A 27,155-nucleotide genomic window follows, 5' to 3' on the forward strand; every position below is an offset into this window, starting at 1 on the left:
TCCTTCTATAGCAGGTGTGGAGAACCTCCAGATGTTGCTGCATTCTACAGCAGACATGTCATGCTGCTCATGACAATGGATTATTATTATTTACTACTTATTTGCTTTTCAAATTTATAATCCAGTTCACAGCCAGTGGTTATCAAAGTGGCGTACCATAAGATAAAATACAAAAAGCCGTTTTTACAACATTTCTTTTCTTTCTTTCTTTCTTTCTATCAAATGCAAGCGTTATCATGTGCATGACATGAAGAGTTTGGCTTCTGACTGCTTGGAAATATATTTTTCTCTACTGCTTGTCTAAACTGGAGCCTGCTAGAGAGATGAACCCTCCATTGTTCTGATTTTGGGTGTGTGCTGGTTGAGGATTCTTCTGAAGCTGAGATGTTTATCTAGAAATTAACTAAAGCTCTTGGGCTCAGTTCAGCTGGAAGCTTAGTGGAGCATATTTTCTTATGTGACACCCTGTGTTATACTTTGGCATCCAAAAAGAAACTCTTCGACATCAGCCTCATTTTGAAGCATTTTTGCACATAGTTGATCTAGACTTTGAAAGAAATGAGCAGTGTCCATTTTAAAAACAACAATAACAACAACCAAACTTTGTGCAATCATTTAAAACATATTTATGTCTGATTATTCTCATTTGCCTTCAGTTCCACTCCTAACAACACCAAAGGTCAGAGGGCAGCTTTATATTTTTCTGGGATTCTCAATGTGGGAGGTCAGCTTCCCTGAGGAGGTTTAGGTATTTTCAAGGGAGGTCCAAGCTGTTCCATTGCTTCAATCAACTTATTTTTCATGACTATCTTAAAAGGCAGGAAACAGAACACCCAAAACACATCCTTGCAGTCAGTGTGATATGGGCAGAAGGTCCCCATTGCAGTTGGAGAGATAAATAGAAGAGATACCATCATTCCCTCTATTTCTGACATACATGCTGTAGCCAAAATGGCATTTGCACACCACACATAGGAGGTAACTTCCATCTAGCTTGGGCCAGTCGCAGCCTCTTAACTTACCTCACAGGGTCGTTGTAGAGATTAACGGAGGAGGGAGGTGAACCATGTACTCTTCTGGAGAGGCCAGCCAGATGGAGATGTCCATCACCAACGTGGCATCCAGAGAACTCCACATGGTCGCAATTGGACCCACTCCAGTCACAAAACGTGCCTGGCGCCTGGGGTATTTTGAACACAGGTCTCAACTGATGAAAGGGCTGGGGAGCACAGAAAATTGGCTGCTGGGGGTGAAATGGAGTTGCTAGAATCCTAACAGCAGCACTCCACGTGTGACATTTTGTTGCAGGTCATACTTGTGAGCTTTGTGCTTTTGAAGGGTGCTTGATCTGAAATCCCTTAAAGCAGTGATGGCCAGACTTGACCTTCCAGCTGTTTTTGGACTACAACTCCCATCATCCCTAGCTAACAGGACCAGTGGTCAGGGATGATGGGAACTGTAGTCCCAAAACAGCTGGAGGACTGAGTTCAGCCATCACTGCCGTAAAGGTTCTTGCCAACCTATCTAGTTTTTCTTTCTCATTTTATTTGATCAACATTTTTATGCTTCAGAGCATAGATATCCTGACCTAGTTCCCATTTTTTAAAAAGTCCATATCTAATCACTACTATGACTTCCCCCACAGATGTTTTGGCTAGGCAGAATGTTCTGATGAGGCAGAACTTTGACTGGGCACAGCTTTTGTGCTTTAGGTCACATTTGTTGGAACCAAGATATAGCTTCTTTCTACATTCTGAAAAACTCCAGAGACCTGATAAAAATTCTTGTTAGTTTCCCTTGAAATCCCTGCAGTCATTTCAACTTGGAAGGATCTTCCAATCTTCTTCAGATTTTGTTGATAGGTGAAATTGAGTGCCACAGTCCACAATCTTTCCAATACCCGAGGAGGCTTCCGATTGACTGGTTCATTCACTTACCCAGGTGGAACAATCCCATTGTCCTATGGTGGAAGGACCTTATAGGCATTGTATGAGCTTATACATCTTGAAATGGAGAGGTTGTGTTCTGGATGTGTGTGCCAAATTTCATTCCACTGTCTCAGTGGATACTATGTTACAGAGCAAGAAATGAGAAGCCAAAAATTGTGCATGCATAGTTTTCATTCACACGTTTTCACCCAACCCTTGAATGATGGGTAAAGGTACCCAGGTCACATGGTGCCTTATGCAGGTGGTGGGGGAAGGTGTGTGCCACCCCCCTCCACCCCAACCAACAATTCATATTTGGGTGGGGATGTGAACTGGCCCCACGCTACAATTTGGGATCCCTTCATCCTTGCTGCAATCAGGTTAACAAATGTTAGGGCAGTCATCTGCCCAATAGGTGTCTTCCTCATGGCACAGATTTGCAAGACCTGCACCAGCTTCAAATGACAAACCCATAAACTTCAAACGTTCTGCTTTCTGGAAGGCTGTAACGTACACCAGCTTGTAACTGAAACAATCTATTTGGGATGCATTTTATCAGTTGTTACTGAACTAACCCAGCTTTGTGGGAGGCTTGCTTGCTCAGAGTTTCTCTGAGCAAGAAAAACTTGGATAAAATACTTTCCCCAGCAACACAGGTCTGTGAAAATATTGATCTTGCGAGTTTAGGCTTGCCTTGCAGGCAGTGTGGTAGTTTGAACAAGGTGTAAATGATAAATTTCCCCAACCCCTTTAAATGTGCATTGAATATTATGTAATTCATATTTGTATATGTATGTATTTTCTTTCCACACAGATATTCTGGCCAGCATCAACAACCAAAGTTGATGAGTGCAAAATGGCTGGCAAAGATCCTACAGTAAGTATTCCCCCCCCCCTTTTTAATTAAATGTTTGGCTACCGAGAAAGAGCGCCTTGGGTGCAGCCAAAAGCGTAGCGGAAGAGGTGTGTTTTCGTTGAGTACTATGCAGGCAGAAACAGTCATGCAAAATTCTGAAACAAGCAAGATATTGACACAGCCTGGATCTCCCTCCTGATGTCTGGAAAAATGAGCACATTGCTTATGTTCAGGACATATTTTTCCCCCTTTTAAAAAAGGAAACCCATTTCTTGCTTACCTTGTTGCTAGTGATGGATATCATTAATAAGGCTTGCTCTGCGTATCTCCTAGAGAATATATTGCAGACTGTTGAGCTAATGCTAATGGAAGTGCCTGGACAGACTCCCAGATGGTACAGGCAGCCTTTTGTATGGAAAAAAATAATAATCCTTGTACATTCCAACAGCACTTACTGCTTGATCATAAAGACTCTTTTATTGGTTTTATAAAGCAACATTTTGAACAGATGCCTGAAAAAAAGCAGAACTTCCTTAACGCAGGTAAATGTGGCACGACTGTTACTGGAGTCAAAGCAAGAATCCTGCACGAGAACCATCTGCTGAGCCAATTACCTCTTCCAAATCTCAGAGTGACTCTTGCTCAAACGAACAAACCACTCCTCTAATTGTTACGAGCTTAATAACTTGTACATCACCTCAGGCAATACTAGGGAAAAGGCACTTGGAAATTATGTTAGTAGCAGCCATAACAATAAATGATTTCAGCGTGCCAAGTGCAAGTAGGGTGGCCAGTTTTAGAGAGGGCAGTTCTCGATCTGAAGCTGTCCTCTATTTGAGACGCTGCTCTGACAAAGAAAGAACTCTTAAGGAGGCTCAAGAACTCAAAGTCTGGCTCAAAGATAAGGAACCCTAAGAAAATAACTCCCTGCCCATTGATATTAGGCAGACATCTTCGGTGCTGTTTTCAGCACTTGCCAAAAACTTCTTTGTTCAAGCAAGCCTACCCAGGCATGTAAATTTGACATGGATTTTTAAGCGTTATCTTATTTTATAATGTATATTTTGAAACTTTTGGTTTTGTATACATTTGTCAGTGAGGAAATAGACTAACAGTTTTAAATATCGGCAATTTTAATTTATTTTATATTGTAAGTAGATCTCATAGGTTTTTGATGATGGAGTGGTACAAAGATTTTATTAAATGAATTAAAAATTATGCAGTGGCTCCCCATCTGTGGAATGCTCTCCCTAGAGAGGCTCACCTGGCCCCTTCATTACAGATCCTTAGGCATCAGGTGAAAACGTTTCTCTTCAGCCAGGCATTCTGCCGGTTAACATTCTATGGCTTTTAAAATGTGTTTGTAGGAGGGGAATTACTGTTTTGCTTTTGTTTCATTGTGTATTTTGTATTCCCATTTTCTATCTTTCTGTTGTGAAATACCCAGGGATCTTTGGATGAAGGGTGGTTTACAAATGTAATTACAGTGGTGCCCCGCAAGACGAATGCCTCGCAAGACGGAAAACTCGCTAGATGAAAGAGTTTTCCGTTTTGGAGGTGCTTCGCAAAACGAATTTCCTATGGGCTTGCTTCCCAAGACGACAATGTCTTGCGAGTTCCTGCTGGTTTTTCCCCCTCCCCCCTTTTTCTAAGCCGCTAAGCCGCTTATCAGCTGATCCGATCAGCAGATAAGCCGCTAATAGCGCTAATCCGCTAATCCGTCAATGGGCTTGCTTTGCAAGACGAAAAAACCGCTAGACGAAGAGAATCACAGAACGGATTCTTTTCGTCTTGCGAGGCACCACTGTAATAATTTAAATAAATATGTCAATATATAAATGGAGAACAGGGGCCATGAAGTTACAAATCTACAGCAGCAATCACAGCTGTCTATAGATGACTAATAAAACTTGTCCACCTGGGAAGACATTTGAAGTTCTTGCCTGAATGGGACTTTTGATCCCTCTCATAGTCTTTTACTATGCCTGTAGGAGTGGTCCAACTTATTTTATCTGTTGATACAGTTTTCCATGGAATTGATTGTTGTTTTCATATTTTGTAAGTTATCTAGAGGACTCTTTTGCTGCTAAAGGGTGGACTTAGAAATAGGTAATGGGTAAAGGGACCCCTGACTGTTAGGTCCAGTTGCGGACGACTCTGGGGTTGTGGCACTCGTCTCGCTTTACTGGCCGAGGGAGCCGGCATTTGTCCGCAGACAGCTTCCGGGTCATGAGGCCAGCATGACTAAGCCGCTTCTGGCGAAACCAGAACAGCGCACGGAAACGCCGTTTACCTTCCCGCCAGAGCTGTACCTATTTATCTACTCGCACTTTGATGTGCTTTCAAACTGCTAGGTTGGCAGGAGCAGGGACTGAGCAACGGGAGCTCACCCCATCGCGGGGATTCAAACCACTGACCTCCTGATCAGAAAGCCCTAGGCTCTGTGGTTACTTAGAAATGGTAATAAATAAATTCCACTTCATTGGTCAAAGTTTTCCAGCCCCCAAATAAATAATTGTTTGTGATGCATCTAGGTGGCAGCTCAGAAAGGGCTTCTGTGTTGATCCATTGAATATATCTAGGTGTTGTTTCAGGTCTTTTTTTCCACCAGCATTTGAATAAGGTGCACAATTTCTAATCATAATTAAATAATAGCATATTATGCTATGTTCTAATAAGGATTCATTTGGTTGTGGACTTGTAATTAAAAGGAGTATACGGCAAATACTTTTTCCATTTTGCTCTTATCTTGATCCATACTTCTCAAGGGAAGAAAATATTGGATCTGCAGAGCATAATGGAGCGTAGCATTTTCCATTAAAATGTCACCAGTAATGGATTCAAGTGATTTCTGTTTAATTAAATTAGCGTTGAAAATGTTAGCATGGTGTCTGTTTCCTTTCCCAGATGACTATAACAGTCTAATACATCATACATACCAAGCTCCAGTATTTCCCCATACTGTGCAAAATTCAATGTACTTTATATATTAAGAATGTTTATTCAAATCTAGTGGTACAGTGGTGCCTCGCAAGACGAAAAGAATCCGTTCTGTGATTCTCTTCGTCTAGCGGTTTTTTTGTCTTGCGAAGCAAGCTCATTGACGGATTAGCGGATTAGCGCTATTAGCACTATTAGTGGCTTTTAGCGGCTTATCTGCTGATCGGATCAGCTGATAAGCGGCTTAGCGGCTTAGAAAAAGGGGGGGGGGACCCAGCAGGAACTTGCAAGACATTGTCATCTTGTGAAGCAAGCCCATAGGAAATTCGTTTTGCGAAGCACCTCCAAAACGGAAAACTCTTTCGTCTAGCGGGTTTTCTGCCTTGCGAGGCATTCGTCTTGCGGGGCACCACTGTATTCTGTATGTCATTAATGAAGTCAGTATTCAAGGGAGAGCAATACGTGGCTGAATTTTGCATGAGACTTAGGCTGCATTTCTGTACACACTTTCCCAGAAGTAAGAACCGCTGGAGGTCAATGATGCAAACTTCTGGGAGGCTAAGTTGCACTTCTACAAAGAGGATGCTATGTGCATCTAGCAGGGAGACTGGCAGCAGGGTGCCAAAGAACAGTGGAGATTCCCCCCCCCCTTTTAACAAGTTGTAAAGTTAAAGCTTTCTTTTAATTTAAAGTAAGATCCTTCACCGCCCTTTGGTGTTCTCCAGGCAGCCTTCAGCCTTCCATTCTTCACAGAATACCCATAGAAGATGTCCTAATGGACATTTGTCTGTGGACATTCCAGGATGCATGAGATGCTGAGGAGCAACAGAGACTAGCTGGGAGGTTTTTTAAAAAATGTAAAAAAGCCAAAGGAAAGAACACCAACGGTCTCTTAATGTAATTATTATCAATACTATCAATTAACTAAGTAATATACTGCTTACATGCCAAAATGCCTTCTAAGCAGTTTATAAGTATCAAATCAAGTATACAATACATACACAATGTAAACGCACAATAAAACAATTCCATTAAGGCATTTAAAAGTCCATAAAGAAAATCTATAATAAAACAAGCCACTTAAAGGGCATAATCATTAAAACAGTTACAAACTGATTAAAACAATCAGAACGGGAAGTCTGAGTTCAGGGGAATGCTTTTCTAAACAGATGTGTCTTCAGGAGCCAGGGGAATGCTAGTGCTGATGGCTCCTAATGCAGAAGCCTATTCAAAGCTTGCAGTATTGTTACCAGTCATTCTCCTTTATGGAGGAATTATTCATTTGGTCAACTTTTTGCAACAGAGGAACCAAATTTAATAGTCCCCCTGCTTGGTTGAGGATTGGACTGCAATTCCTGAACAGATTACACTATTCTTCAGATTTTGCAATGGCATTTAAGTGCACAAAAACTGCACACACACACACACACACACACTCATTCCTGTCAAAATGCATACAAAACGTGTATTTTGGGGAAAAATTTCTACAGAACTGTGTACAGTAATGCATACAATAGAAATGCAAACTTTTCATGAATGTTTTTAAACCCCCAAATGGGACAAAAGAGACCTAGGAGGGAGGGCCAGCAAAATTATAATAGAATTTCCTTAACTAATCTATGTGTCCATATCTGGGTGTTATGTAAAACAAGTGTAATGGAATGGAATGTAGAATGGAACATGAATGTGATGCACTGACAACTGGCATACGGGCCCACCCATGGGTCCTCCATAGCATCACATCTGGAAAGGAAACATCTGTGTACTAAGGCACATCTCAGGCTCCTGAAAGGTAGAATGAGGAAGAATGTGAAAGTATAGCAGGAGGGAAAGAGATCAGAACTTGGACCAGTCAACTACTGGTTTACAGTTTTTTTCGTATGAGTGTGGCTTTGAAAACCTTGCCACATGTTGAAAATGTGGCTAAATGTTTCATGTTTGCTGGGGCTTATTCTACAAGCATGCCAGGCTTTCAGTATTGGGAGGTGGGGTGGGGGTGGCTCTGTCTGGACATGAAAGGACTATGGACAGTCTCGTAATCTGGTGAACCAGGTTCGCTTCCCTGCTCCTCCACATGCAGCTGCTGGGTGACCTTGGGCCAGTCACACTTCTTTGAAATCTCTCAGCCCCACTCACCTCACAGAGTGTTTGTTGTGGGGGAGGAAGGGAAAGGAGAATGTTAGCCGCTTTGAGACTCCTTAAAGGGAGTGAAAGGCGGGATATCAAATCCAAACTCTTCTTCTTCTTCTTCTTGCTGACACTTCCAGCCTCAAAGTGATAGCAAAAGCCAAAAAGGGGAAAGGAGAGGTCTTGTTTTGTTTTGTTTTGCTTGAAGCTCTTCAGGGGCTATCTCAGCCATTGCCTTTCATTTATGATGTGCATGTATACCAATTCTCAACTGTAATGGTTCTTCTGGTAAGTCCTCATGTACAAGTATAGCTGTCAATGAGTTGGACTCGGTTACCACAGATCGGAACCTTGTATGGAAACTGCCAGTGACCAGATCCTGATCTACAGGTGGCGCTGAGAATCTTGTGGCTCCTTAGCTACAGGGTTAGCCAATCTAGTGCCACCTAGTATGCCAAGTCAAGTCCATCATCTGGGAGGCATCTGTTAGAGCACCTATTCTGCTCCTCTTCCTTATTCCTTAAGGTGGTTTGGTTCCAATCAGTGGTACTGGGGAGCAAGTAGTGTAGGTTGGTCCATTAGGACAAATGGGGCACTGCCCCACCAACCTGAGTTTGCCTTCAGCCACCCTCCAGCTGCCTGCCTTATTACTAGCAAGCAGTCCAGAGGGTGGTGCTTTCCTTCAGGTTCCTCTTCCGTAGTCTCAGTGATGCCACTTGTGGAATTCAGCAGGGAGGAAGACAGGGGCAAAATTAGAGTTAGTTGGCTCTGTCTGCCATTGGCTCCACCTGCTGGTGGGCTCCCGAGTGTTTCACCCATCAGTCCCAGTCGGGGCTGCCAACCTGAATAAAACATTGTGGGGGGCCCAGGTAAGCACCACCCCGCATAATTGATCACATGATGCAGCACATGCACACCATTTGAATGGGAATGCCCATCAACTTTGTGGGGGCCCAGCCCCCTCAAATATTTTTTGTGGGGGCTAAAGCCCCCAAAGCCCCTGGGAATTGGCTCCTATGGTCCCAGTGGAAATCAGTCACCTCTGGGAGCAGATTTACAACCCCCTTTTGTTTGTTTTCTTGTTCCCTCTGCAGCACGGTTGCGGCAACTTTGTCCGTGTGATACAGACATTCAACCGCACCCATTTATATGTGTGTGGAAGTGGCGCGTTTAGCCCTGTGTGTGCATATCTCAACAGAGGGCGAAGGGCAGAGGTAAGTATGTCAGTCAAGTAGTGGTGTGTGAGTTGGCTGGTTGGAAGACTGCCTAGTGCTGCTCTGCGGTGGTTTGAGTGCCGCCCTTTTTGTCAGCAGTACAGTGTGATGCAGCAAGACTTGCCCAGTTGCTTTGGCACTGAGCGGTGAGCTCCCAGCCCCCATGCCTGCAAATACTTTCACCCCTTTCTCAACACCTCTGTTAAAAATTGCCTAAAAGACAGAGGGGCGCTTTGCACTGGGTGACGAAAGGCATTGCTTTCTCCCTCCCCATCGCAGCTTGAGACCAATGTGAGAGGAATCTTGCCCCATTTTAAAGGAACCTTCAATTTATTCTTCAACAAGCTTGCACCCAGCAGACACTTTTTGTTGGCGTAATTAATTTACAGTCAAATGCAAGATTTCGCAGTGAGGATGAAATAGTGGTGCTCTTAAGTGGCAAAATATAGATACGCATCTTGAGCGTACTGGAATTGGGCTTCAGCACGCCTGTCTCCTGAGCCGCATGCCTGTGATCCATTGATTAAATAAACTGCTGCCTCAGACGTCTGGAGTCTGTTAGGCACTGGACTGCAGGCCTTCCACTTTCCTTGCTGGGATGGTGACGGCCAACAACAGCAAAGCCGCTTGGAGTATCGGGGTTTAATGTGAGCCTCCCCCCTCTTTTGCATGTATGGGCCTAATTAGCAGAACAGAGGGGATTTATTTTTAGCAAGTCTAGTGAGAAAATTGCACTGCTTATCAGCAAGTAATGCCATCGTTTTTCATAGGTGAAAGGCTGTTTTTCCAGGTGAAAAGGGAGAGAAAGAAAAAGAGGTTGAAAAGCAATTTCTTTTGCTTTATCTTCAGAGCTAGAATCTCTCCCAAAGCTATAACACTGGCAACCTTTTTTCCATTGAAGGCCACCTTTTCCTTGAGGATGATCTATCTGGGGAAGGGACATGCCAGCAATGGCAGGATCAGAGCCAGCAATGGGCAGAGCCCCTTCCTTTTCTCTCTCTTTCTCCCACACCCCTTTTCTCTCTCTGTCACCCCTTTTCACCCGCTTCCTCTTTCTACTGCCCACCTCCCTTCATCTCTTGTATGAAACTGGGCTGAGAGCCCACCTTGCCATAACTAGGGATGGGGAAGCAATTTGATGCAGTATACACAGAAAGCCAAATTGATCAAATGTGCATTTTCCAAAAGAAAATGCATAAGTACCCTTCACACTTATCCAAATTTTTGTGATGCAGCTTTCCAACCAAAGTTTGCAAAAACACATGTCTTAGGGGAAAGGGTGCACAAAAAGGAAGCCTTCAATAGCAGACAAAAGTTCATTATATTAAGAAAAAGTGCTTACAAAAATGTGTACATTTGTGAAAACTGCATATAAATATGTGTTTCTTTGGGAAAATTTACACTAAACTGCTGTTGAATTTTCATGGAGATGAAAAACACACACACACAAATTGCTGCCAAATGTGGAGAACTGTGTTGAGAAACTGAGAAAGGAGAGAAGAAAAAATGGCAGATTCTTCCATTCCTAGCTATAACACGTCTCTGCATGGCAGCTGGCATTGAACATCTAGCCATCAAGGAGGGCTAGAGAAGGCTAGGCCTTATTATTTTTGCCAAATTCATATCACATTATTGTGACTAAGGGTTCAGCTCCAGTAGCAGGTGCATTTGCTGTGTTTACAACGGTGTTGCCTGCAGGGAACACATAAATGATTGATTGCTAGGGTGGTCATTGACTTTCACAGCTTCCTACAAGACTCCCCAATAGACTTTTACTGGCAGTATATCATTTTAGGACTCACATAGCTAGCCTGTGCTGTAAAGTTCGAACCAGGCTGATAGAATTCAGGTTGGGTACCAATGCTGTCTTCCAATCCAAGTCTTTCTGGGTCCAAGCTCTAGTTTTCCTTAGACGTTTACTATCATCATCACCATTGCCCCTATGTTGTTGGACTACAACTCCCATCAGGTGCAGCCAAGATGGCCAGTAGTGTGGGATGATAGGAGCTGGAGTCTGAGAGGCTCTGAAGGGCCATAGGCTCTCCAGCCCTTGCCTATAGTCACATGACTGTGCAGAACATGTGGAGATTGTGAAACACAGTCACTCTGTGAAATGGAATGGGAACCTGGCTGTGGAACAGCTCTTAGTACTGGAGACTGAGGCATCTCAGTCTGGGAATCTGGAAAATAAGTGTTTCATCTATCCAAATAAATAAATGGTTGTGTGTGACTGATAATTTCATTTGGTCCACGTTTTAAAGCAAACTGAATTAATTTTATGGAGGAAATGCATGTAAAAGTGAATGAAAAGCATACAAAGTGTATATTTTAAGGAAAAGTGTGGATTTTTCATGTAGTTAAAAACAGAAAACAGAAAACAGGATAAACAGGATAACAGGATGGGATGGACTTACTAACAGATGCATTTGAAACTGACACAGAACGGAAATAAGCTTACTTGTCCATTCTTAATTGAAAGTGGACCTAAATGAAGAGGTCTGTTAGATCAGGCAAAATTCCACAGAAAAGTGGAGAACCATTCCTTCCTTCATTTTGGTGCAATATTCAGCTATAGCCACGGAATCAAATGAAAATTCAGGATAACAAGCATTTCAAGATAATTCAGGATAACAAGCACCAATTGCACAGGGGTTGCTGTATACTGCAATAAATGTTTTAGCCTTTAAGATGCCACAAGACCTGTTGTTGTTTCAGGCGCTATTTTTGCAGGTCTTATGGTAGTCGTTAACTGCTTTTCCACACAGTACACCACCCAGGCCAGGCATTTTAAAATTAACCTTCAACTGTTCCCTACCATTTGCATGTTATTTCTCTGTTACAGGAGCAAGTTTTCAAGATCGATTCCAAATGTGAATCTGGGAAGGGCCGCTGCTCCTTCAACCCTAATGTGAATACCGTCTCTGTTATGATCAGTAAGTGAAAACAACTAGGGTTTCTGGGGGCTTAAATCATTAGGTGCCGAGAGTGAAATGAGAGGGTGTTGTAAACAAATTGAGCCACAGGGTAAGAGAAGAAACTGGAAAAAATGATCTGTCAGTGACTGTTTAGTTCTAGTGAATCTTTCCTCAGTTAAGGGAATTGGACTACAGGCCACTTCCAGCAACATGTTTCCATTATTTTAGGCTGAATTCCATGTAAAAGTGATTGCTGAATTCAGGAAATATGTTAGAGATCTTCAGCTGTCTATTGGAGCAGATAATATGTGGGTCCAGAGGCACTTTAGTGTAATTTGAGGGTGGGGGGGAAGCAAGATTGCCTTGCGTAATTTTTCCAACCTTAATGTTTATAAAAGAATATTTGATTTAGTTTAATACAGTAAGGAAAGAGACGTGACTAGGTTTTAGTGATTGCAGTAGATTTTAAGAGATTGATTTTAGAATTGTAGGAAAATGTATTGCTAGGAAAGAGTGGATTAACTTAGTTCCAATACAAAACAAGCTCAATGTTGTCCTTTTTTGCAGGCAGATTTTTTGATAATGAAAAATCCCACAAAATCAATGCAGTTGGTTTTTTTTTAAGTGCTTGAAAGTTAGACCAAGGAGTGCCTTTTTCTTTCTCTAACATTTTACGGCTGCTTAGAACACCAGTGCCTCCTCTGGGGCCATGTAGTAAAATATCTGGTTCAAAATGCAGCCCCTGGAGATTGCATGGCGGAAAAAATGACAGCTCCCAATTCCTTATAGGGGCATGCATCTTACCCCATACAATATCCATGATACCTTTGCAAGACATTGTATGGAAAGAAAGGTGGTTGGTCCCTTAGGCATTTGAGCACTTGCCTGGTAGCCATAGGAAGCATTGGAGGTGAATGCATCAAATTCTATGCCCACAAGGAAGTGGGCTGTTGGCTGAATGGTGGATATCTCTTTTCTGAGCACAGTACAGACCCAAATGGGCTTTTGCACACACTCATCATAGAAATACAGAGGGAGGACAGAGCTCTTCCAGTCACTAGCAGGCCAGTAACATTAATTTCAGCTCAAGTTCATCCCTTCACAGTTCAGTTCACAACATCCATAGCAGGCATAGGCAAACTCAGCCCTCCAGATGTTTTTGGGACTGCAAGTCCCATCATCCCTAGCCAACAGGGTCAGTGGTCAGGGATGATGGGAGTTATAGTCCCAAAACATCTGGAGGGCTGAGTTTGCCTATGCCTGATCCATAGCATTTCCCCCCAGCCCTCTGAATTCTACAGAATTCTGCTCTGCTAAAGTATGAAATATACTTAAGAAGGCTGAGAAAATATCAAAACACACATATACAGTGGTGCCTCGCAAGACGAAATTAATTCGTTCCGCAAGTTTTTTCTTCTTGCGAGTTTTTCTTCTTGCAAAGCACGGTTTCCCATAGGAATGCATTGAAAATCAATCAATGCGTTCATATGGAAACCGCCTTCAGACCAGGTCCGGGGACAGTCTGTCCCCCGACCTCTTCTGAAGGCTGGGGGGGGACAAGGGCTTTTCTTCCCACCCCCAGCATTTTAAAAAACCCCGGGACAGCGGAGGACTTCTCCGCTGTCCGGGGCGATCTTAAAATGCTGGCGGGCGGCATTTTAAAATCGCCCCGGGACAGCGGAGGACTTCTCCGCTGTCCGGGGCGATTTGAAAGCCTCTGGGAAGGCAGGCAGGGGGGATAAAGACTTTCGCCCCCCGCCGGCCTTCAGAAGAGGTCCTGGACCTCTTCTGAAGGCCGGCGGGGGGCAAAAGTCTTTGCTCCCCCCCTCCTGCCTTCAAAAGCCGTCCGGGATAGCGGGAAGCGCTTCCCTGCTATCCCGGACTGCTTTTAAAATGCTGGCGGTGGGGAGCAAAGCCTTTCGGCCCCCGCCGGCCTTCCTGGACCTCTTCTGAAGGCCGGAGGGGAGGGGAGGCTTTGCTCCCCACCGCCAGCATTTAAAAGAGGTCCCCGGAGATTTCCCTATTGGCTTTCTTCTTGCGAAGCAAGCCCATAGGGAAATTAGTCTTGCGAAGCAACTCGCAAACGGAAAACCCTTTCGTCTTGCGGGCTTTCCGTCTTGCGAGGCATTCGTCTTGCGGGGCACCACTGTAGTGTAACATAAGCACTTGCTATATTTATTCTTCCCAATAATTGTGATACTTAAACTTAAACAGCAATTCAACTTTTAAGATCAGTAAAAATTGTCAGTGCAATGTCCACAGAGCTTAATTTAATGAAACCCTTATATGTTTATAAATTATTGCACTAAAATTAAAGTTAAACTGAACTGAACCTTGCCCCATGTTCCTCTGCGAAAGGAACTTAATTCACATTCAGGTTTATTGAGTGAGTGAATTTATATCCCGCCCTTCCTCCCAAAGGAATTTTTCCCAGATTTTCTTCTGCTGCAAATACACAGGTGCTATTAGCCTGATGGCCTTTGTAAGGCAAGCCTACCTTGTTACCTGTTGACAGCATGTCAACTCTAAGTTTAAAAGCACCTAACAGCACATGGCTTTTGGAGCTTGATATGGCTGGCCTGCCATATATGGCCTGGGGATCATGACGCTGGTTAAATCTGCTACACATTAAAAGTTGCATGGTGAATCCAAGGCTCCTGAATTCAAGCGTTCAGCAATTCCTCCTCTGTTCCCAGCGGTCTTCCTCTGCTTCCAACTGTACCCTATTATAAAGCTGAGGTATAAATCTTTTGGTCCAAACCACAGTAAGGCCTATTCTGCTATAAAGATTATCATATTTATTGTGACAGATTTACTGAGACACCAGGGTCGTCTTGGAGTAGAGCCCACTTCGTCAGTTCCATCACGCTTGTATCAGATGCTGGAACTGGAAGTCTAGTTCTACTGGCTCATCAATGCTGGTTCATTTGAGCTCCATTCAGATGTTCACTGGCTCAAAAGTGGGGAGGGTAATGGCATGCGTGCAGGTCTTGACACCAATGTTCCCTGTGTGCCCTGAGTTTCAGACCTTTCTGTGTTGAGATCAGGAACCTTAACAAACATGCTTAGAATCCCTCTTGAGACACAAGAAGGCCTGAAAGTGGAGCAGACATGGGCAGCAGTGGGTGGGGCTTTCAGGCATGTCCCTCACCCCTCCCCATCTTTCACCCATACGCTTTCAGTCAAACTAGGGCTTTCTTTCTTTCTATGTTACATACCTCGCTTTTGTACTAGAGCGCAGAGCAGCTGATCAAAGGCCCCAGGATGGGTTAGTCTATGAAAAGAAATGTTCCCAATAAAATTGGTCCATTTGCATTGTGACCTCATCCCTCACTGATTTCCCAAGAAAGAAATGATAGGAATTTTGTTTTGGGATGAAAGATAAGCTTTGAGGCATAATGGACCTCTCTGGAGGTTGGATAATATCTTGAATTGATTTGTTGCATCCAAATGATTATATAAACAGGTGTGTTTGTGTGTAATCTTTTCCCCTTTGCCTGTTCACAGTTCTCAAGTTATCATCAGAGCTGTGTTAGTTGCTTGGCTGGAAATGGCTGTGTACTTATTCCCACAGCAGTATTGCCTACACGTGATTTTCAATTAGGGATGGGCAGAACTGTAAATTGCAGTTTCTCTTCCTTGCTTTTTTCCCCCCTGCCTTGTGTTCAGTTCTCCACGTTTACATATCAGCTTGCCATTTTTTTTAAAGTCCTCATGCAGATTCATCAGCCTTTTAGTGTGAATTTCTGCCCAAAGTACACACTCTCACCAAAGGATTTCTCCTGATGTAGTGCATTTTTTGGCATGTGACTTTAACTAGCATATACATTTTTGTGTGCATCATTCGGATGGAGAACTGCATTGCAAAATTTGGCGGTGCAAATCTTCAGTTCTAGCTTTTGCTTTAGTTCACCTGTTGTTTCAGAAAGTGCGATTTATGTAGCTTTGCCTTTACATGTGAGCTGAATCAAATTTCCTCCCCATCCCTATGAATGTATCAGCAGCAACGTTCTCTACTATGGATGCAAAGAGTTGCACTGTCTTCAGCAGGGGGCAGGAAGAACCTTTGATTCAAAAGTCTAGGATCATGACTCTGTATCTAATCCCACCGTCCCTAAGCCAGCAGCACAGCACGCTGGCGTTCCTAGCCAAAGGAGAAAGCCATCGTTGTCCGGATTTCAGATTCTCCTGGACAAAGCAAAGAATGCCACTGACCTTAGCATACGGTTTTTGTCCTTCGTAGCAACTGAAAACAAACTGCAGAGGCTGTTTAGCTCTGTGATTTCAGTGTAGCATGTCTTGTAGCTTTAGGCCTTCTGCTCACACCAAGATCAACAGGCGTTTGGCAGCGGGAAGAGGATCATTTGTTTGACCTCTGCACTGGGTTGCCAGATGAATATTTCAAAAAAGAAAGGAAAAGGGGGGGGGGAATACTGTAGAGTGGCAGCTCCTACTATTCCTAGGAGTTTAAAAACAACACCAACAGTAACACTCTGAAATATGTACGTTTATTCTAATGAAGAAATAGGGATTCACTGGTGGTCAACTGAATATTTTTTAATGAAACCCTAAAAGTTCACTGGGGACGGGATAAATAATGAAAGTTGTGTTAAAATCAGTCATAGCCAAATGCAAACACATCAACATGATTTTAAATACAAGTTATAATTTTGCATCTTGAACAGCTAAACCTTTTCAACATATATATCGGTACAGTCTGGTGCAAATATAATGCTGGCTTCCTGCAAACCATGGTTTACCATAACATGTAACTTCTCCTCCTCCTCCTCTGGTCTCCTTTCTTTTACTGGTGTAGAGTAATATGTGCACCATTGGTAACCATGGTTAACTAACAGGTTGTCCTTATATCCATATTCAAACTATGGTTTTCAATACTGGTTTATGGTTTGTTTTCTATCTTTTTGGCAATGGAAAAAACCCAAAAACTTAATTGTGTGTTCTTTCTCTTCCACCGCAAATGATTCTAAGATTTTATCACTTATGCATTGGAGAGAAGCAATACCAAAGTGTGTGAGCTGGTTACTGCACTCACTAAGACAAATTGTTTGGGGGAATTTAACAATTAAGCCAAAAGGAAGTGGAGCTGACAGATATTATTGGTGCCTGATTAGACAAGTAGGCTCTTGGAATGCTTAAGACATAACTAATAAAGCTGGTATGCAGTGGGATTAAGAATAGCACCGTTCTTTTCCAGTGTTTAATTTTTTATATTAAAAAACTGGATCAGCGATAAACATAAGAGCTTTGTGAGAACTATAAAGCTGAGCTGTAACAGGCAATCCTGTAGGAAATCAATGACAGGAAAATATGGGATAATTGTATTTGCAATGGAAAGGTTAATTAAAATGTGTTTCAGATTTATATAGCCTTTTTTCAGTGTCCAAAGCCTTTCTCCTACAACAATCCTTACAACAACTCTATACGACCTGTAGGTCAGTAGAATGATCCTGAGATTGTAGATGCGAGCCCTACTGAGAAGCTTTGAACAAGGACATCTAGTTTCAGTGCAGACAAAACACTGGCAAACTATGGTACACAAATCAGGAACCAGCTTCAGGAATGTACAATACCTCCCCTTCCTTCCTTCCTTCCACCCATCCATCTAGGGTACATTTTCTTTTCCTTCCTTCTTTCATCTCTGGCTGAACTCCCATCATGCCCAGCAGCTGTGGCCAATGGCCAGGGATGATGGGAACTGTGTTTCAGCAATATCTGGCAAGCCAAAGGTTCCTTGCCCCTGTTTTAATTGGAAAAGCAGTTTGACAATGGAACCATTTACTTGGGTGGCATAGACTCTCACTTGCTAGAGGTCTTCAGGCAGAGACTGAACAGCCATCAGTTGGGTATGTTATCCCTATAGATCTCCTATATCAAGGAGGAGTGTGGATTATCAGACCTAAAAGTCGTCCTCCATATCTGTGGTTTTATTTTATTTTATAATAATTTTGATTAGTTTTCACTTACAATCCAATAATAGCCTCATTATAACAATACCAATTTATGATGCAATTCTTAATACCAGTAGTTCAAATACCACAATATCTGTGGTTTTAAGACAGCTTGGGAACTTTTACTGGTCTGGAAGATCACCTGGAGCTAGTAGCTGCCTAACAGGAGCAGAAGCATTTCAATGGTGGCATCTCTGCTATGGAGCTGCCTTCACAATAAGAACTGACAGGCCAATTCAGATGACTAATTGGCAAATATTCTGTAGCTATTGAGTTTGCTGACATTAGTATGCTGCTGCTGCTGCCTCCCTGTATATTAACTAGTCCTACTAAATTGAAATGTTTCATCCCACTTACTGTGGTTTTTAGGTTTTTGATTTTTTATAAGCCACTTTCAGGCTTTTATGGGGAAAAGAGGCAGGGCATTGACTTACATTTAAATAAATAAATGCCTGGCTACAAAGCTAGCCTGTGATTAAAGCTGATTAAAGTGTGATGGGATATGTGCTGAAGAGGAAAGGGAGCTTTATTCCCAAGACGGGCTCATGGTTGCAAACCATAGTTTACAGAGATCCAGTGTTATATCTACAGAAGGCACTGGTAAGCCTCTGGCAGAGGCAAGTTATTTCAACTCAGGCTCTATGCCAGGGGCAGCCAGATGTTCTTGTGAGTGACCTCCAGGTATTGTTGGACCCTGTCATCCATAGCCATTGGCCACTCTGGCTGGGGCTGTTGGGAGTTGTAGCCCAAGAACATCTGAAAGGCACCACATTGGCTGCACCTGCTTTAAACTTTCCATCTTCACTGGCACTCAAGGCTGGTGCTAAAGCTTTACAAACAAATGACTCAAGCCATGTTGCTTCTATGTACAGTGGTGCCTCGCAAGACAAAAAGAATCCGTTCTGTGATTCTCTTCGTCTAGCGGTTTTTTCGTCTTGCGAAGCAAGCCCATTGACGGATTAGCGCTTTTAGCGGCTTTTAGCGGCTTTTAGCGGCTTATCTGCTGATCGGATCAGCTGATAAGTGGCTTAGCGGCTTAGAAAAAGGGGGGAGGGGGGAAAACCAGCAGAAATTCGCAAGACATTGTCGTCTTGTGAAGCAAGCCCATAGGAAATTTGTTTTGCGAAGCACCTCCAAAACGGAAATCTCTTTCGTCTAGTGAGTTTTCCGTCTTGCGAGGCATTCGTCTTGCGGCGCACCACTGTACCTGAACAAAGAAGCAAAGCTCACTTTTCGGCTGTTGCCCTGTCCCTTGGCAACAGGTTCCGTGTTGCTTTTGTTGGAAGAGAGAAAACGGAAGGTGCCTTGAGGCTGAAAGTTGTCTGTGATTGCATGGGTGTTGAGTTGGTGATCTTGACAGCAACTAACAGTAGTTAAGTGGATGAATAGCCATTTCTTATTGCTGGTGGGCAATCTGCAAACCAAAGTAAAAAAGATACCATTGGAGGGGAGGGAATTCAGCCAGTTCTTCACAGTAACTGTAAAAGTGAGTGATTATTTTTTGCTAATGGTTTGTTTCTATGAACTGCCTCGCCAACCCACCAGACTTGTGTTGAGGGCCCCAGACAGGAGGGGAATTGTAATTCATACCTATGTACAGTGTACACACTTTGTGATACATGAGCTGAATCCTTCAGCGCAAAAGAATTTTGGTCCATAATCCTGTTATTACAAGTGAAGGTTACAGGTCTAATTCCCTTTACAGAAACATTTTGAGACTGAAATTCACTTTGGCTCCAATTTAATATGTTCAGCTTTTGTTCAGTCTTATTAGCCAGTTGAAACTTGAAGGATACAAGGCTAGTCTTTCCTGTGGCTTCCATCTGCAGAGTGCCACACTGAAATTGAGATGTGTTCCCGTCCCCCACACAATCTCTATACCACTACATATATATATATAAAAGCAACAACCAACAACTTAACCATAAATATTACAGAAATACAGTTAACATATAAAAACATTGCATTAATACATTGCTGATACAAATAGCCCCCCCCCTCTGCTCATCATTCTTTACCCGGCCTCTGCCTGCTTCTCCTCCAGCTTCTTTACCACCCCATGGGCAGAGCTTGCTTTTATGGCCAGGCAGCAAGCTGGGTGGTGTTTCCTCAGGTTGCCCACTCCTGTGCCTCCTTAGAGGCAGCTGCACTCTCCGCACCCACCTCTGGGCACAGTGGGTTTGGAGAGTTTCCCAGGGGGTCCCGAGAGTGGGAAAAGGACAGCCCTCTGCTCCCAGTTCTTTCTCGAGCCTCAGCCCCTTGAGAAGACCGGAAGGGCCAGTGGTATTGTCAGATGTTCATCACACATGAAGGGAAACAAAGGCAAAATGGCCCAGATTCAGAATTTCTCCTTTTGGGATCTTGCACTCTTGAATCCCCTTCCTTGTGTGTTGGTCACCACAGAGATTGGCTATTTCCCTACAAGGTTTCCCATCTGGCCCTATTTCCAAGGAGGAAGGCATCTACAGCAAGCATAGAGGAAAGTTTTCAGCTTGAGGGCCACATTTCTTTCTGGACAACCCTTTTGGGGCCCATGTGATGGGTGGGGCCAGAGGCAAAAGCAGGCAGAGCAATGAATGTGGATGCTTCTTTGTACAACAGGCTGGTTTCTAAACACCCCCCCCCCCAAATGCAGGCAAGCAAGATTCTTTATCAAAATTCAAGGACACATTCTAGCCAGGCGAAAAAATTCAAGGAGGGGGCAAAGTAAGGATGGTGGAGGATGTGACCTGTGGGGAGGGAGTGTGGCTTGGGAGGGTTGTGACTGGGGAAAGTCTTGAGAAGAGGGAGAGGTCTGGAGAGCCATATGTTGCCCCCAAGCCTGAGCCTCCCCATCTCTGACCACTAGCCATGAACACCAGAACACAAGCCGTGACTTATTTAATGAGCTCCAGTGTCTTTAGCAAACTCAAGTATTTAATGAACTCCAGTAACAGGAGCTTTGGTACAGCCCTCTCCTCATTGCGCACCTCAGCCATATGCTTTTATTTGCTTATCTTTGCTTCCTCATCTCCCCTGCTAAGATTCACACTTGGGGAAACAGCCAGACAGTCTCTGCCTTTGCCACAGAAAGTGGCTAGGGTGCACAGTCGCGCAGTTGGGAACACGAAGTATGCTCAGGGTCGGGTTGTACTCTTTATTATGTATAGCTCTGGACTCTATCACCCATGAGACTGAACTAGGGTGTGGCTTTGGTCTGCTGCGTTGCCTACCCACACCAGAAACAAAACTATTTTGAGCCTCCTTCACCCCACTTTGCCACTTTTCTAGCACATAAACTGGGATGGCTGTTTCTGTTGGAAGTAGCATCATGTTAATTTTTTCCATCTTCCGAAGCTGACTCCCCCGGCAACTTCAACCACTAAACGATCTTCCACGCGAAACATTTCCTCCACATTTGTGGTTGGTTACGCTATTCTGTTTAATTATATGGTTGCCCAAAGGTTTCCATGAAGATGGGATGCTCCGTTGCAGTCCTGGAATCGTGAGTCAGAGGGAAACCCTGCTCTCATCCCACTTCTGACAGAATTAGAAAGTGTGCATGGATCAAATAGGAAATGACTGCTGAATTTGTCCCAAAGTAAATGAGGATGCATTTATTTTCCCCCTCATTTTTCCTTTCTGCAGATGAAGAACTATTTTCAGGGATGTACATTGATTTCATGGGGACTGACGCTGCCATTTTCCGCAGTTTAACCAGACGGAATGCTGTGAGGACCGACCAACACAATTCCAAATGGCTGAGTGGTAAGAGGGCCAGGTTTTGAGTTTCATTGTTGTACATGTTGCAGCATGTAAGTGGAAATGCTTTTATAAACAGATAAATAAGCTTGGTTGGCTTTTCTGCAAACAGAACTACAAATCACAAGAAATTAATTTGGCACATTTGACAAATTGATTAGCAAATTTGAGAAGTTTCAATATACAGTGGTACCTCACAAGACGAATGCCTCGCAAGACAAAAAACTCGCTAGACGAAAGGTTTTTCCGTTTTCGATTTGCCTCACAAGACGAATTTCACCTATGGGCTTGCTTCGCAAGACGAAAACGTCTCGCGACTTTGTTTCCTTTGTCTAAAAACAAAGACATGTTTTGTTTATAAAGTTAATTTATTTTCCCTTCATTTTTTGAACTGCGCTTTACAGTATGTGTGACTTTAAAGAGCAGTTAATAAACTGTTGTTGTACCAAATTTGGCTTTGTTTGGACTTTTTTTGACCATAGGAACGCATTAATTGAATTTCAATGCATTCCTATGGGATTTCGTGCTTCGCAAGACGGAAAATTCGCTAGACGGCAAAACTTGTGGAACGAATTAATTTCGTCTTGCAGGGCACCACTGTATACATTTTTTCAAATGGATCATCAGACTATATCAGGCATGTGATTTGTCAGCCACGGTATTTGATCTGCTATCCAACATTATGTATGCATGTCTTTTTACACATCTCTGTTCAGGTGACGTGTAATCTGCAATGTGGTTTGTGTGACAAGCCAAACTCCAAGGTAGTACTCTTGAAACTAAGTAACTCTTTTCAAATTTCTTGGATTTCAAAGTTAAGATTTAAGTCTATTTTGCAATGTGCCTCATTCAATCAAATAATCTATCAATTTACACAAGAGAAAGAGGAGAGAAAGTAAACTTTGCATAATTAATAATTTCTCAGACTAAAATAGCATCAGATGCTTGGAATATGTATCTTGAAGCAAACCTTTTCTCCAGGACTCTTGAGTTAGACTCGATAAATTTATTAATAATTGACATGCAGGTAACAAATCAGACTTTTGGAATATACATTCCCCACAGCTGACAGCAGGCAACAGCTGTATGGCCACAGGGAGTCCCATTTTGTTGCAGGCTTCTGCAGAGTTGGTCTGTGGTGTAGATACTTGCTCTCCATGGTCCATGTTTTTGTGTCATTTCAGAGCCTGTGTTTGTGGATGCCCACCTCATCCCAGATGGCACTGACCCCAACGATGCTAAAGTATACTTCTTTTTCAAGGAGAAACTGACGGACAACAGTGGCAGCACCAAGCAGATCCACTCTATGATTGCTAGAATATGCCCGGTAAGCAGGGAGTGGTGTAGGAAGGACAGCTGTCAATACCCTATGCCTGGTTTTGCAAAGTGTTCCTGCAGTGGAGTAGTTTCCTGAGTCAGCAAAATTATTCTGCTGGAGTCTATATTTACCGTGAGCTTCTATTTAGCATTATTGACTTGCTTGATCGCTTCTCCCTTGCATAAATAGATGTTTCAACAGAAGGGAGGGAGCAGCATCCAAAGACATCTCTGGAAATGGCTGGAATTAGATACAGTTCTGTGCTTTCCTTTAGGAAGGAAGGCAGGAATGAGTCTATTTTACTTCAAACTGTGTGAGAGAAAACTGCTCTTGTGTTCAGGTCCCTTTTGTGGATTTCCCACAGGTATCTAGTGGATTAATTACTGTGAAAACATGATGCTGGATTAGATGGGACATTGGTCTTATCCAGTAGACTCATCTTTGGTTCTTAATCACAGCTAGCTGCATGAGGCCCAGGGGCTGCTGGCTCTAAGCAAGTATTGGTGATATTGTAGGGTCCTTCTTCTGGGCAGCAAATGTGCATGAAGGCGCCTTCCACTGCTCCTGTTCGCCTGGGATCACTGTAGGTGGCAGGTGACAAGGCGGCTCAAGCATGACATGGCCTCCCTCTCCAAAACACATGAAAACAGCTCTTCCTTTCATCAAACTCTGCATTGTAATAGGAAAGCTTTCAACATCTCAAACCTCCTTGGTACAAACAGTTTCCCTAGCACATGGTCTAACCGGTTGGTGAGTTGGGTCTTTTCATTTCAATGGTAGATCTGAGCAATGGAAAAAGCCTGTTGTGCTTTTATCTGGTTCTTCTTTGTTGTTGCTGTTGTTGTTGCTGTGAAGGCACCCAGAGGCAGAAAACACTAAATATTATTAAACCATTATTGTCATAATGAAACGCAGATGACTTGCTAAAAGTCCCGGGGCACAATTCCACTTGCATTTGTCTATGCCAAAACTTGCAAAACCAGGCTTCAAAAGAACATGGGATGGATGTGTGTGATGCTCTGTATCTGATGACCTTACTAGAAGTCAGCAACAGGAATCTTTTGTAATGGTTTCTATATGGGGCTACTTTTGAAGGTGACCTGGAAACTACAACTAATCCAGAATGCGGCAGCTAGACTGGTGACTGGGAGTGGCCGCCGATACCATATAACACCAGTCTTGAAAGGCCTACACTGGCTCCCAGTACATTTCTGAGCACAATTCAAAGTGTTGGTGCTGAACTTTAAAGCCGTAAACGGCCTCGGTCCAGTATATCTGAAGGATCGTCTCCACCTCCATCGTTCTGCCCAGACACTGAGGTCCAGCGCCGAGGGCCTTCTGGCGGTTCCCTCACTGCAAGAAGCCAAGTTACAGGGAACCAGGCAGAGGGCCTTCTCAGTCGTGGCGCCTGCTCTGTGGAACGCCCTCCCACCAGATGTCAAATAGAAAAATAACTATCAAACTTTTAGAAGACATCTGAAGGCAGCTCTGTTTAGGGAAGCTTTTAATGTTTAATAGGTTATTGTATTTTAGTGTTTTGTTGGAAACTGCCCAGAGTGGCTGGGGAAACCCAGCCAGATGAGTGGGGTATAAATAAAATAATAATAATAATAATAATAATAATAATAATAATAATAATAATAATAATAATAGTTGTTGTTGTTGTTGTTGTTGGACAGGGTCTAATGCTCCCTATTAGAATGAAAAGAATAGTTTCTACACTGTGGCCTGCTAGGTACATATGCTCCTTTCATTTCAGTTGACTGTTCTGCACATTGAACAGCAGAACCATTTGCAACGCCTTCTCTTGGACTGTTCCACAACAGACAGCTGATGGGTATTATATATTTGAACGCTCTTCCATGAGGGATAGCAACCCTGTCTGCAAATGGAAATGGGGCACCATAAGAGAGAAGACATAGGCATGCTAGTGTTTCTTTTCTTCCACTCTGACATGTTATTATATTTTGTGGGCAGGTGTTCTAGCATGCAGCCAGATATGGTTCAGTCCAGGAAGCTGTACCACATAATTTGCATTGGCTGGTAGCAACCTCATAACATAACTTCCACCTTTAATTTGTTTCTTTGTTCAATGCAAATATGTTGTGCATTCATAACGCAATTCTATACCATAGATGGTCTCTTCAGTGGTGGAAGGATCTGATATTCTGATTAGTGTCCTGATTGTGCAGTTTGGGCAGGAAAAATGAGAAGCTTTTAAAGTCCAAATGCTAATTGAAAGTAGGGATGGGAAAGAAAATTGATTCCACTCACAGTAAGAGGTAAACACAGAACCAAAACACAGTCATCTTTTGAAATTCACACTTCTCCAGATTTAGCAAAGCAGTTCTTCAGCCAAGTAATATGTACAAAAATTCATGTGTTAGAATATATATACGTGTGGTGAAAAAGATTGCTTTGCAAAAATGCATGTTTTAGGAGAAACTGACAATAAAATGCTGATGTATTTTCATGCATATTTTTTTAAAAAAACCTCACTAACTAATGTTGAAAGTGCTAGTGGATGTCTGTGTAGTTTTTGGAGTTAGTAAGTGGTTTCTTCTCTGCTCCCCCCACCCCCAGAATGACACTGGTGGACAACGCAGCCTTGTGAACAAGTGGACAACTTATTTGAAAGCAAGACTTGTGTGTTCAGTAATGGATGACGATGGCACAGAAACCTACTTTGATGAATTAGGTACAATTTATTATTTCCTGCTTAGTTGTTGTGGCCAAAACCTCTAAGTGGTTTACAAAGCATGTGAAATATGTATTAAAATTGTCAATGAAAGTCAATGCTAAAATCAGAATCAAAACATGAACAAAATCAGCCATTATAATACACATTATAAGCTAAAATGACAGATGCAGATACGTCCACATTACAGGCTAAAGTATATAATCGTCGCAATTTCTAAACAGAAAAAATATTTTTTCCTCTAATTTCCCTCTGATTTTTGCATTTGCACTGAGGTACCTTCAGGAGCATAGAGCAAGTGATGCCCTCAGGGCAATCAAGGATTGGGAGTCATCCATTTGAAACTTGCACCAATTTGGCTACCATATAAGCTACATACACTTTTAAACATTTTTCTCCTCCTTCCATCAGACAGACTATCTTGTCAGTGACATAATAAAAGTATTGTGCAACATGGGTTTCCTACAGTTTGTAGCCTAAACAAAAAATTCCATTGGCTTCAGATGGAATAAGGTCAGGGTATGCGTGGTGCAGTTTGGAAATCACACGCAGATATATTCAGCCTCTGTTTTGCTTCTTTCCCACAGAGGATGTGTTCCTGCTAGAAACAGATAACCCCAGAACAACGCTGATATATGGCATTTTCACAACATCCAGGTAATCTTGCACGTTTGTGAAAGAAAATCCACAGATTAAATATTACGCCTGAGAGAAGTTGTGGTGAGGCGATTCCCATGTTTTACAAATGCCTCTCGTCTAAGGGGATATCCGCACGAAGGAATGGGTGGGGGTTTTATGTAACATGGCAAGCGAATGTTTCCAATACTGCCGTAATTTAAATTATCATGGAATTGTTGTTGTTGTTTAGTTGTTTAGTCATGTCCGACTCTTCGTGACCCCCTGGACCAGAGCACGCCAGGCCCTCCTGTCCTCCACTGCCTCCCGCAGCTTGGTCAAACTCATGTTCGTAACTTCGAGAACACTGTCCCACCATCTTGTCCTCTGTCGTCCCCTTCTCCTTGTGCCCTCCATCTTTCCCAATTGTTATTGTTGTTTAGTTGTTTAGTCATGTCCGACTCTTCGTGACCCCCTGGACCAGAGCACGCCAGGCCCTCCTGTCTTCCACTGCCTCCTGCAGCTTGGTCAAACTCATGTTCGTAGCTTCAAGAACACTGTCCCACCATCTCGTCCTCTGTCGTCCCCTTCTCCTTGTGCCCTCCATCTTTCCCAACATCAGGGTCTTTTCCAGGGAGTCTTCTCTTCTCATGAGGTGGCCAAAGTATTGGAGCCTCAGCTTCAGGATCTGTCCTTCCAGGGAGCACTCGGGGCTGATTTCCTTCAGAATGGAGAGGTTTGATCTTTTTGCAGTCCATGGGACTCGCAAGAGTCTCCTCCAGCACCATACCGTAATTCAAAAGCATCAATTCTTTGGCGATCAGCCTTCTTTAT

General features: G+C 43.1%; 1 protein-coding gene across 1 annotated transcript in view; it reads left to right on the top strand.

Annotated features, from left to right (window-relative positions):
- The window catches only part of SEMA3C (semaphorin 3C), a 149,707-nt gene that overhangs the window by 73,066 nt on the left and 49,486 nt on the right, over positions 1-27,155 (top strand). Inside the window, exons 4-10 of the mRNA XM_082239640.1 lie at positions 2,743-2,805; positions 8,946-9,065; positions 11,908-11,998; positions 21,577-21,696; positions 22,875-23,017; positions 25,592-25,706; positions 26,294-26,363. Coding sequence (XP_082095766.1) covers positions 2,743-2,805; positions 8,946-9,065; positions 11,908-11,998; positions 21,577-21,696; positions 22,875-23,017; positions 25,592-25,706; positions 26,294-26,363 — 722 coding nt within the window. The remainder of the gene's footprint in view (positions 1-2,742; positions 2,806-8,945; positions 9,066-11,907; positions 11,999-21,576; positions 21,697-22,874; positions 23,018-25,591; positions 25,707-26,293; positions 26,364-27,155) is intronic.

This window comes from Podarcis vaucheri, assembly GCF_965113315.1.
Source record: "Podarcis vaucheri genome assembly, chromosome: 10".
Classification (NCBI taxonomy): Eukaryota; Metazoa; Chordata; class Lepidosauria; order Squamata; family Lacertidae; genus Podarcis; species Podarcis vaucheri.